This window comes from Abramis brama (genome assembly GCF_963993115.1).
Source record: "Abramis brama genome assembly, chromosome: 9".
In the NCBI taxonomy this organism is placed as follows: Eukaryota; Metazoa; Chordata; class Actinopteri; order Cypriniformes; family Leuciscidae; genus Abramis; species Abramis brama.
In genome coordinates this window covers 44492081-44504580 of record NC_139971.1, presented here as the reverse complement: position 1 = coordinate 44504580, position 12500 = coordinate 44492081, and the positions used below count along the sequence as shown (strand labels likewise).

Sequence of the window (12500 nt, the reverse complement as noted above, 5' to 3'; positions counted from 1 at the left end):
TGTCTGTGTGTGTGTGTGTGTGTGAGTGTTACCCTGGCCGTCAGTGGTGTATCCGGGTCCGAGTGGACACATCTTCCTGTAGTGTGTGTGTGTGTGTGTGTTACCCTGGCCGTCAGTGGTGTATCCAGGTCCGAGTGGACACATTTTCCTGTAGTGTATGTGTGTGTGTGTGTGTGTGTTACCCTGGCCGTCAGTGGTGTATCCGGGTCCGAGTGGACACATCTTCCTGTAGTGTGTGTGTGTGTCTGTGTGTGTGTGTGTGTGTGTGTGTGTGTTACCCTGGCCGTCAGTGGTGTATCCGGGTCCGAGTGGACACATCTTCCTGTAGTGTGTGTGTGTGTTACCCTGGCCGTCAGTGGTGTATCCGGGTCCGAGTGGACACATCTTCCTGTAGTGTGTGTGTGTGTCTGTGTGTGTGTGTGTGTGTGAGTGTTACCCTGGCCGTCAGTGGTGTATCCGGGTCCGAGTGGACACATCTTCCTGTAGTGTGTGTGTGTGTTACCCTGGCCGTCAGTGGTGTATCCAGGTCCGAGTGGACACATCTTCCTGTAGTGTGTGTGTGTGTGTGTGTGTGTGTGTTACCCTGGCCGTCAGTGGTGTATCCGGGTCCGAGTGGACACATCTTCCTGTAGTGTATGTGTGTGTGTGTGTGTTACCCTGGCCGTCAGTGGTGTATCCGGGTCCGAATGGACACATCTTCCTGTAGTGTGTACACGTGTCTGTGTGTGTGTGTGTGTTACCCTGGCCGTCAGTGGTGTATCCGGGTCCGAGTGGACACATCTTCCTGTAGTGTGTGTGTGTGTGTTACCCTGGCCGTCAGTGGTGTATCCGGGTCCGAGTGGACACATCTTCCTGTAGTGTGTGTGTGTGTCTGTGTGTGTGTGTGTGTGTGTGTGAGTGTGAGTGTTACCCTGGCCGTCAGTGGTGTATCCGGGTCCGAGTGGACACATCTTCCTGTAGTGTGTGTGTGTGTGTGTGTGTTACCCTGGCCGTCAGTGGTGTATCCAGGTCCGAGTGGACACATCTTCCTGTAGTGTATGTGTGTGTGTGTGAGTGTGTGTGTGTTACCCTGGCCGTCAGTGGTGTATCCGGGTCCGAGTGGACACATCTTCCTGTAGTGTATGTGTGTGTGTGTGTGTGTTACCCTGGCCGTCAGTGGTGTATCCAGGTCCGAGTGGACACATCTTCCTGTAGTGTGTGTGTCTGTGTGTGTGTGTGTGTGTGTGTGTGTTACCCTGGCCGTCAGTGGTGTATCCGGGTCCGAGTGGACACATCTTCCTGTAGTGTATGTGTGTGTGTGTGTGTGTGTGTGTTACCCTGGCCGTCAGTGGTGTATCCGGGTCCGAATGGACACATCTTCCTGTAGTGTGTGTGTCTGTGTGTGTGTGTGTGTGTGTGTGTGTGTTACCCTGGCCGTCAGTGGTGTATCCGGGTCCGAGTGGACACATCTTCCTGTAGTGTGTGTGTGTGTGTTACCCTGGCCGTCAGTGGTGTATCCGGGTCCGAGTGGACACATCTTCCTGTAGTGTGTGTGTGTGTCTGTGTGTGTGTGTGTGTGTGTGTGTGAGTGTGAGTGTTACCCTGGCCGTCAGTGGTGTATCCGGGTCCGAGTGGACACATCTTCCTGTAGTGTGTGTGTGTGTGTGTGTGTTACCCTGGCCGTCAGTGGTGTATCCAGGTCCGAGTGGACACATCTTCCTGTAGTGTATGTGTGTGTGTGTGAGTGTGTGTGTGTTACCCTGGCCGTCAGTGGTGTATCCGGGTCCGAGTGGACACATCTTCCTGTAGTGTATGTGTGTGTGTGTGTGTGTGTTACCCTGGTCGTCAGTGGTGTATCCAGGTCCGAGTGGACACATCTTCCTGTAGTGTGTGTGTCTGTGTGTGTGTGTGTGTGTGTTACCCTGGCCGTCAGTGGTGTATCCGGGTCAGAGTGGACACATCTTCCTGTAGTGTGTGTGTGTGTTACCCTGGCCGTCAGTGGTGTATCCGGGTCCGAGTGGACACATCTTCCTGTAGTGTGTGTGTGTGTCTGTGTGTGTGTTACCCTGGCCGTCAGTGGTGTATCCGGGTCCGAGTGGACACATCTTCCTGTAGTGTATGTGTGTGTGTTACCCTGGCCGTCAGTGGTGTATCCGGGTCCGAGTGGACACATCTTCCTGTAGTGTGTGTGTGTGTGTGTCTGTCAGGGTTATTATAGTTTTGCATTTTTCATTAGTTTTTATTTTTATTTCGTTTTGTCTTTTTGTTTTCAAATTTAGTTCAGTTTTAATTAGTTTTTAAAGTGGGTTTGCTAGTTTAGTTTAGTTTTTATTTTTTGAAAATGCTTAGTTTTAGTTTAGTTTTTATTAGTTTTAGCGTTAGTTTTAGTCTTTTTTGTAATTTGGGTTATTTGTCAGGGGCAAGATTCAAAAAGGTCAGAAAAAGTATTGTGTAATACTAACTCATCAAAAATGTCATACAATTTTAGGAAAAAATTCACACCCCATTGAAATTCCTTCACCTCTTACAAAATCCACACGCCGTACCAGAAATCTACACATCTTCTATACAGAAATCACACCCTATACAAATACCACAGCTGTAAAATTTTCACACTAATTAATTAATTAATTAATGTGAGTTTCACACACATTAATTTATCCTATATAGTCAATGGCCTACTCATCTGGATTGAAGCAGCAAACATTCAGTGTAAAAGTAAAAAAAATGACAACATTATTTAATATTTGAATCACAGCTTATAGCTTATAGTGTTTTGACATCGACAACCACAACCAAAAAGTGCATTTTACCTCAAACTTGCGACTAGTTAACTTTCCAACTAGTTAACTTTCTAAAGAAGGCGTAATCGCTTCTCGGGTCAACATTAACACACTGACAAAATTATATTCAGAATTTAAAATATTTTTATACCACTTTTTAATGTGTGATTGTGTAAAGGTGTTCACGAGATGGAGATACCAACCTTTCGCGTACTTGCAACGTTGAACGAACACTCGTTCTCATGGAGACGGTGTGCACGGAGGGGAGGGGCTGTGTGTGTGTGTGTGTGTGCGCGCGCGCATGTGAGAGACGCATGAGTGACAGAGAGACGGAGGGTGAGCAGGGAATACGCTGCGTGTTTTAAATAGCATTTAAAAAATGAAAGACCTTGACAAAGACGAAAACTAAGGACATTTACTCTATAATTTTATTTTATTTTAGTTCGTTTTGCCAAACACACATTACAGTTTTAGTTAGTTATCGTTTTTTTGTAATGCCTCGTTTTTATTTTTATTTCAGTTAACGACAATGTTTTTTCGCACCTAGTTTTCGTTTTTTCGTTCGTTTTCGTTAACGATTATAACCTTGGTGTCTGTGTGTGTTACCCTGGCCGTCAGTGGTGTATCCGGGTCCGAGTGGACACATCTTCCTGTAGTGTGTGTGTGTGTTACCCTGGCCGTCAGTGGTGTATCCGGGTCCGAGTGGACACATCTTCCTGTAGTGTGTGTGTGTGTGTGTGTGTGTGTGTGTGAGTGTTACCCTGGCCGTCAGTGGTGTATCCGGGTCCGAGTGGACACATCTTCCTGTAGTGTGTGTGTGTGTGTGTGTGTGTGTTACCCTGGCCGTCAGTGGTGTATCCAGGTCCGAGTGGACACATTTTCCTGTAGTGTATGTGTGTGTGTGTGTGTGTTACCCTGGCCGTCAGTGGTGTATCCGGGTCCGAGTGGACACATCTTCCTGTAGTGTGTGTGTGTGTCTGTGTGTGTGTGTGTGTGTGTGTGTGTGTGTTACCCTGGCCGTCAGTGGTGTATCCGGGTCCGAGTGGACACATCTTCCTGTAGTGTGTGTGTGTGTTACCCTGGCCGTCAGTGGTGTATCCAGGTCCGAGTGGACACATCTTCCTGTAGTGTGTGTGTGTGTGTGTTACCCTGGCCGTCAGTGGTGTATCCGGGTCCGAGTGGACACATCTTCCTGTAGTGTATGTGTGTGTGTGTGTGTTACCCTGGCCGTCAGTGGTGTATCCGGGTCCGAATGGACACATCTTCCTGTAGTGTGTGTGTCTGTGTGTGTTACCCTGGCCGTCAGTGGTGTATCCGGGTCCGAGTGGACACATCTTCCTGTAGTGTGTGTGTGTGTCTGTGTGTGTGTGTGTGTGTGAGTGTGAGTGTTACCCTGGCCGTCAGTGGTGTATCCGGGTCCGAGTGGACACATCTTCCTGTAGTGTGTGTGTGTGTGTGTGTGTTACCCTGGCCGTCAGTGGTGTATCCAGGTCCGAGTGGACACATCTTCCTGTAGTGTATGTGTGTGTGTGTGAGTGTGTGTGTGTGTTACCCTGGCCGTCAGTGGTGTATCCGGGTCCGAGTGGACACATCTTCCTGTAGTGTATGTGTGTGTGTGTGTGTGTTACCCTGGCCGTCAGTGGTGTATCCAGGTCCGAGTGGACACATCTTCCTGTAGTGTGTGTGTCTGTGTGTGTGTGTGTGTTACCCTGGCCGTCAGTGGTGTATCCGGGTCAGAGTGGACACATCTTCCTGTAGTGTGTGTGTGTGTTACCCTGGCCGTCAGTGGTGTATCCGGGTCCGAGTGGACACATCTTCCTGTAGTGTGTGTGTGTGTCTGTGTGTGTGTTACCCTGGCCGTCAGTGGTGTATCCGGGTCCGAGTGGACACATCTTCCTGTAGTGTATGTGTGTGTGTTACCCTGGCCGTCAGTGGTGTATCCGGGTCCGAGTGGACACATCTTCCTGTAGTGTGTGTGTGTGTGTCTGTGTGTGTGTGTGTGTTACCCTGGCCGTCAGTGGTGTATCCGGGTCCGAGTGGACACATCTTCCTGTAGTGTGTGTGTGTGTTACCCTGGCCGTCAGTGGTGTATCCGGGTCCGAGTGGACACATCTTCCTGTAGTGTGTGTGTGTGTGTCTGTGTGTGTGTGTTTGTGTGAGTGTTACCCTGGCCGTCAGTGGTGTATCCGGGTCCGAGTGGACACATCTTCCTGTAGTGTGTGTGTGTGTGTGTGTTACCCTGGCCGTCAGTGGTGTATCCAGGTCCGAGTGGACACATTTTCCTGTAGTGTATGTGTGTGTGTGTGTGTGTGTTACCCTGGCCGTCAGTGGTGTATCCGGGTCCGAGTGGACACATCTTCCTGTAGTGTGTGTGTGTGTCTGTGTGTGTGTGTGTGTGTGTGTGTGTTACCCTGGCCGTCAGTGGTGTATCCGGGTCCGAGTGGACACATCTTCCTGTAGTGTGTGTGTGTGTTACCCTGGCCGTCAGTGGTGTATCCGGGTCCGAGTGGACACATCTTTCTGTAGTGTGTGTGTGTGTCTCTGTGTGTGTGTGTGTGAGTGTGAGTGTTACCCTGGCCGTCAGTGGTGTATCCGGGTCCGAGTGGACACATCTTCCTGTAGTGTGTGTGTGTGTGTGTGTGTTACCCTGGCCGTCAGTGGTGTATCCAGGTCCGAGTGGACACATCTTCCTGTAGTGTATGTGTGTGTGTGTGTGTTACCCTGGCCGTCAGTGGTGTATCCGGGTCCGAGTGGACACATCTTCCTGTAGTGTATGTGTGTGTGTTACCCTGGCCGTCAGTGGTGTATCCGGGTCCGAGTGGACACATCTTCCTGTAGTGTGTGTGTGTGTGTCTGTGTGTGTGTGTGTGTGTGTTACCCTGGCCGTCAGTGGTGTATCCGGGTCCGAGTGGACACATCTTCCTGTAGTGTGTGTGTGTGTTACCCTGGCCGTCAGTGGTGTATCCGGGTCTGAGTGGACACATCTTCCTGTAGTGTGTGTGTGTGTCTGTGTGTGTGTGTGTGTGTGTTACCCTGGCCGTCAGTGGTGTATCCGGGTCCGAGTGGACACATCTTCCTGTAGTGTGTGTGTGTGTTACCCTGGCCGTCAGTGGTGTATCCGGGTCCGAGTGGACACATCTTCCTGTAGTGTGTGTGTGTGTGTCTGTGTGTGTGTGTGTTACCCTGGCCGTCAGTGGTGTATCCGGGTCCGAGTGGACACATCTTCCTGTAGTGTGTGTGTGTGTGAGTGTGAGTGTTACCCTGGCCGTCAGTGGTGTATCCGGGTCCGAGTGGACACATCTTCCTGTAGTGTGTGTGTGTGTCTGTGTGTGTGTGTGTGTGTGTTACCCTGGCCGTCAGTGGTGTATCCGGGTCCGAGTGGACACATCTTCCTGTAGTGTGTGTGTGTGTTACCCTGGCCGTCAGTGGTGTATCCGGGTCCGAGTGGACACATCTTCCTGTAGTGTGTGTGTGTGTCTGTGTGTTACCCTGGCCGTCAGTGGTGTATCCGGGTCCGAGTGGACACATCTTCCTGTAGTGTGTGTGTGTGTTACCCTGGCCGTCAGTGGTGTATCCGGGTCCGAGTGGACACATCTTCCTGTAGTGTGTGTGTGTGTCTGTGTGTGTGTTACCCTGGCCGTCAGTGGTGTATCCGGGTCCGAGTGGACACATCTTCCTGTAGTGTGTGTGTGTGTTACCCTGGCCGTCAGTGGTGTATCCGGGTCCGAGTGGACACATCTTCCTGTAGTGTGTGTGTGTGTGTCTGTGTTACCCTGGCCATCAGTGGTGTATCCGGGTCCGAGTGGACACATCTTCCTGTAGTGTGTGTGTGTGTTACCCTGGCCGTCAGTGGTGTATCCGGGTCCGAGTGGACACATCTTCCTGTAGTGTGTGTGTGTGTCTGTGTGTGTGTGTGTGTTACCCTGGCCGTCAGTGGTGTATCCGGGTCCGAGTGGACACATCTTCCTGTAGTGTGTGTGTGTCTGTGTGTCTGTGTGTGTGTGTGTTACCCTGGCCGTCAGTGGTGTATCCGGGTCCGAGTGGACACATCTTCCTGTAGTGTGAGTGTGTGTGTGTGTGTGTGTTACCCTGGCCGTCAGTGGTGTATCCGGGTCCGAGTGGACACATCTTCCTGTAGTGTGTGTGTGTGTCTGTGTGTGTGTGTGTTACCCTGGCCGTCAGTGGTGTATCCGGGTCCGAGTGGACACATCTTCCTGTAGTGTATGTGTGTGTGTGTGAGTGTGTGTGTGTTACCCTGGCCGTCAGTGGTGTATCCGGGTCCGAGTGGACACATCTTCCTGTAGTGTGTGTGTATGTGTCTGTGTGTGTGTGTGTTACCCTGGCCGTCAGTGGTGTATCCGGGTCCGAGTGGACACATCTTCCTGTAGTGTGTGGTTCCGGGTAAAGGGCAGATCTCACAGTTTGGCCCCCAGCCTCGGCCCCCGTCACAACAGCACTCGGACTTCCTAACGCTGACCCGACTGCTGGAACTCATCTGACACATGGTCTGGAGAACCTCCAGGAAGCAGAAGCCCTGACGGTTATCTAACACACAAACACACACACACACACACACAGCGACCATTATTGGCAAAACAAACACGATCATAAGCATACAGTGCGATTTAGATGAAAACTTAACCAATGTATGTCAACTGGATGTCATGGAGTTTTAGGAGAATCATGTCTGTCAGGACCACTATCGTCAAATACGATTGACCATTAGCATATAGTCTGGATTGGTGGATTGGTTCTGTTCTGGGCAAGAACAGGCTAGCATGGATAAGAGCAGCAATAACCCCCCTTAGGGTAAATAGAACAGAGCCAACATGAATGTATTGCAGATATCATTAATGTCAATATTTTAAAGGTAGGGTAGGTAGGAATTGTCTAAAAAACTTCTTTTCCAAATTTGTTTAAACTTTATTTATATATCAATACATAATTAAAATGTAAGTACTCTGAAAAAGAAAGTATAAAAATCGAGTGTCTGTAGACCTCTCACGACTGTTTTAAAGACAGCTCATTATTTCCATTCACTCCACCCCCTCCCTTCTGGGCTCCTTCCAAAGCCACGCCCCCAAAACACATGAACGCGCGACTCCGACCGCTGAGCTGAAGACGCATTATTTACCTGAGACGAGCGGAGAGGAAGGAGCACAGTGCATGTAGTGACATCATGTCAGAATCACATGTAATAAAAAAATCTAACTTTATCATTATGAATATAAACAAATAAGATGTATTTTAGTACTCACTATCAAGCTAGCATATTTATATTGGTAAAGTTTAAAATATATATTTTTTGATTCGCTAACGAGCTAGTTATATCTATAAGGCAAAGCTAAAAACAGGTTGCATTGCATACACGTTTTTCCATTACCATCAGTTACACTGTGATGAAGATGAATTTCGTGTAAGATTCTTAACATATACGGTGTTCTGCATGTAAGAGTTTCCATGATGAAAGCATTGTTGACTCTGATGAGGACTACACTCCAGAGACAAGTACCGCATCATCAGCTCGAGGACAGGGGAGGGAGGAGGAGCTGTGGAGGCAGGAGGAGCTGGGGAGGGAGGAGGAGCTGGGGAGGGAGGAGGAGCTGGGGAAGGAGGTGGAGCTGGGGAGGGAGGAGGAGCTGGGGAGGCAGGAGGAGCTGGGGAGGCAGGAGGAGCTGGGGAGGGAGGTGGAGCTGGGGAGGGAGGAGGACCTGGGGAGGCAGGAGGAGCTGGGGAGGCAGGAGGAGCTGGGGAGGGAGGAGGAGCTGGGGAGGGAGGTGGAGCTGGGGAGGCAGGAGGAGCTGGGGAGGGAGGAGGAGCTGGGGAGGGAGGAGGAGCTGGGGAGGCAGGAGGAGCTGGGGAGGCAGGAGGAGCTGGGGAGGGAGGAGGAGCTGGGGAGGCAGGAGGAGCTGGGGAGGGAGGAGGAGCTGGGGAGGGAGGAGGAGCTGGGGAGGCAGGAGGAGCTGGGGAGGGAGGTGGAGCTGGGGAGGGAGGAGGAGCTGGGGAGGCAGGAGGAGCTGGGGAGGGAGGAGGAGCTGGGGAGGCAGGAGGAGCTGGGGAGGGAGGAGGAGCTGGGGAGGGAGGAGGAGCTGGGGAGGGAGGAGGAGCTGGGGAGGCAGGAGGAGCTAGGGAGGCAGGAGGAGCTGGGGAGGGAGGTGGAGCTGGGGAGGGAGGAGGAGCTGGGGAGGCAGGAGGAGCTGGGGAGGGAGGAGGAGCTGGGGAGGGAGGAGGAGCTGGGGAGGGAGGTGGAGCTGGGGAGGGAGGTGGAGCTGGGGAGGGAGGAGGAGCTGGGGAGGGAGGAGGAGCTGGGGAGGGAGGAGGAGCTGGGGAGGGAGGAGGGTAATTTGCTCCTGAGAAACGCGACAGCTGCTGATAATACTGACGAGATTATATATGAATACAGTGATAGAGTCGTGTTCCTACAGGTCGAGGATCAGCTGAGAGTCACTGACGAGAGCTTGACTGACGTGACCCGCCAGAACTGACAGTGAGGTCACACTCTTACCGATGCACTCGGTTCTGCTGGGACTGGGACTGAAGCCCTGATCGCAGATGCACCGGTAACTCCCCACCGTGTTCTCGCAGCGCCCGTTCTCACAGATGCCAGGCTTGGCCGTGCACTCGTTGAGATCTGCACACAAACACACATGTCATGACTGTGAGCGCTGATGTGAGCGCCGGTGTGTGTGTGTGTGTGTGTGTGTGTGTGGCTCACCCACGCAGCTGTCTCCGTTGGGCTGTCTGGTGTATCCCGGCGAGCAGATGCACATGTACGTGCCGATCAGATTCTTACAGGTCATCCCTCTGGAGGCGCAGTCGTCCAGCCCATCCTCACACTCGTTCTGGTCTGATGAACACCAGCGGGAATGAGCATGTGATATGGAGAGGTGCAACGGATCACAAAACTTAATTTACGGATTTTGAGGATGATTTTGAGGATCAGCAAAAGAATAAATAAAAAAAATCTGATAAACTGATAAAGTTCAAACATTATTAAAGACAAGTGAACAGTCAGTAATAAGAACAAATACACAAATTACAAGCAGAGATGAATTCTAAATAATAAAGTTAACAGTCTAACAGTAGTGTTCAGATACAGGAATTAATAATTGAGCCTAACTATTTGTTCACTGTAGAAATTAAATATAGTTTCATCTTTGTTAAAGCTGTATTTTGTTGTTTTATTAATATTAATGACACAGACAACATTAGGAATATTAGGCCGCTGTCACTTTAAGGCCGACAGCACGGACCGAATAAACTGTTCACTAGGGGTGCAACGGATCAAAAAACTCACGGATCGGATCATTTTTCGAATCAGAAAAAAAACAAAACAAAAAACAAGACAAGACAAATAAACATACGTTTTGTCTTTTTGTTTATTAACACTTTTAAATTATTAAATTAAAATATATAAAATCAACTTAAAGTGCACAAGGCATAATATCTTCTTTTTAACATAATGAAAAACAACTTAAAGTGCAACATAAGAAGGCACATCCTCTTCCTTGAAACATGGATAGTGAAATAAAGCCTATGTCCACATCATCAAAGAAGAATAAAAGAAAGAAAGCAAAGCATACCTGAGCTTATAATTTCAAATTCTTTTTCAAAAAGACAAGGATGTCTACATTATCTGGGGAGAGTGTGGACCTCTTTGCAGTCACTATGTCCCCTGCTGTTGAGAACACTCTCTCGGAAGGAACTGAAGAGCCTGGCACAGCGAGATAGCATCTTGGCAATATGAGGGTATTTACACTCACTGCTCTTCCACCATGTCAGTGGATCACCATGGCTTGCTGCCAGGTAGGATGCCACCTCCTCTTTGATGATGTCAGCAGGAGTCTTGCTGTCCATATCTTTGCTGGCAAAGGTCTATCCAAAAAGCTCTGCCATCGCCGACTACTTTTGTGGAGGAGATGTGTCCAGGTTTGCTCCTGTTGGCTCTGCAGCTTGACCCTTGATTAGTTGATTAATTAAACCTATTATTTATTTTCATGTTTCATATAGACATGAAAAATGTGGCAATAACATTTAATAAAAGCCATTATTACTGAAAATAAAAAATGTATTTAGATTTAAATTCATCATTTTTAAATAATACTCTTTTTCTTTACCTCATCACAGTCTTCAGTGCCCAGACTGCTCACAATCTCAGTGGTGAGGTCACTGTATGTCCTCTGGCGTAGGGCAGGGTCCATGTGAGACAGGGGCTTGAACCTCGGATCCAGGGCAGGAGATCTGTGAAGGTAGTCCTGTAGAGTAGGGGGTGAAGTGTATCTGGGCTCCAGGTCCTCTCTAATGGCAGTCTTGACATCTCGAGTGATGGTGCTGTCTTCCACACTTGGAGCCATGGATTGTAGAATCCTTGTTTTCAGCGGCAGGATCATTGACACAGATGGTGAAGTTTCAGTGCTCAGCAGAGATGTAACAGTTTTGAGGGGTTTAAGCACCTGGAGGACCTCCTCTGCCACTCTCACATCATCATCAGACAGGGTGATGATGTCTTTGACATTTTTCCTCAGGGTCTTGTCGGTCAATGCAGAGTATATAGCTGCCTGCTGCTCCAGATTGTCTTAAGCACATGAGCAGCTGTTGTGCTTCGGTGGAAGTAGGAAACCACCTTCCTGATCCTCCCAAGGAGGCGGTCCATCCTATTGACTGAGATTCCCTTCTGTGATGCCAAATTCACTACATGTGCAAAGCACCCTATCTGTGGGCCCAGTCCAGCCTCATTCACTGCATTTATTTGATTTTTGGCATTATCAGTTGTGAGTGGGATATTAGTACTGGGCCTCTTTATCTTCCATTCCTCCACTGCTTGTGTCAGTACCTGCGCAAGATGAGTGCCTGTGTGACTCTCGTAGAGGGGGCGTGTCTGCAGCACCGGACTTCTCATCTCCCAGTCAGCTGTGATGAAGTGAGCGGTTATCGTCACATAGCTCTGCGTTCCCCTGGATGTCCACCCGTCTGTCGTGAGCGCAACAGAGGATGCTCGGGATAGTTCATCCACAACTTTTTTCTTCTCCTGCTCATAAAGATCTGCCACAATCTTTTCGCTGAAGTGGGTGCGCGACGGAATGTCGTAACGTGGCTCAAGCACTTTCAGCATGTGTTTAAAGGGTAACTAAACCCCTGGTCAGAGTGACTCCACCCACTGGCAATATTTGAAAAATGCTAGAAAAGTGGGCAGAGCCCAGCGGAGACAGAGGGGAGGAGCCGTGAGCGGGGGGGCGTGCACCTGAGACCTGCTGTCAGACTCTCTAAAATGGAGAGTTTGCTCACAGGGTCGCAAGACGACGTAAAGTATTATTTCAGTGTTCGAGCGCTGACTGAAATGCGCCTCTCTCTCTCTATCTCCATCGGTGTCTCTCTCGCTCTCTCTCTCTCCATCGGTGTCTCTCTCTCTCTCTCTCTCTGCGTGCGTCCGCTTCGTGTGTGTGTGTCAGTTCGCACAGATAACACGCGCGAGTGTCAATTTTCGCCTCTTCTTCTGTGTTTCAAATTGTTTGAGTGTGTGAATTAACAAGACAAAACATGTCCAAATTATAAACTTTTACTCTATGATGGTTAAATTTAGCAGTTAATCTGCGAATCACACGCGTGCCGAACCGTGGGTCAGCTGGTCCGTACGCATCACGATCAACTGAGATCTGTTGCACCCCTAATGATGTGTGTCTGTGTGTGTGTGTGTGTGTGTGTGTATGGCGGTGAAAGCGCTCGTCTTTACCTTTGCAC

At 49.7% G+C, this 12500-nt stretch overlaps 1 protein-coding gene across 1 annotated transcript in view; it reads right to left on the bottom strand.

Annotated features, from left to right (window-relative positions):
• The window catches only part of fbn1 (fibrillin 1), a 108579-nt gene that overhangs the window by 18249 nt on the left and 77830 nt on the right, over nucleotides 1-12500 (bottom strand). Inside the window, exons 56-59 of the mRNA XM_084123806.1 lie at nucleotides 12493-12500; nucleotides 9478-9609; nucleotides 9268-9393; nucleotides 7101-7307 (exon numbers count right to left, since the gene is read on the bottom strand). The exon at nucleotides 12493-12500 is cut by the window's right edge and continues 115 nt beyond it. Of these exons, the coding sequence (XP_083979932.1) occupies nucleotides 7101-7307; nucleotides 9268-9393; nucleotides 9478-9609; nucleotides 12493-12500 (473 nt within the window). The remainder of the gene's footprint in view (nucleotides 1-7100; nucleotides 7308-9267; nucleotides 9394-9477; nucleotides 9610-12492) is intronic.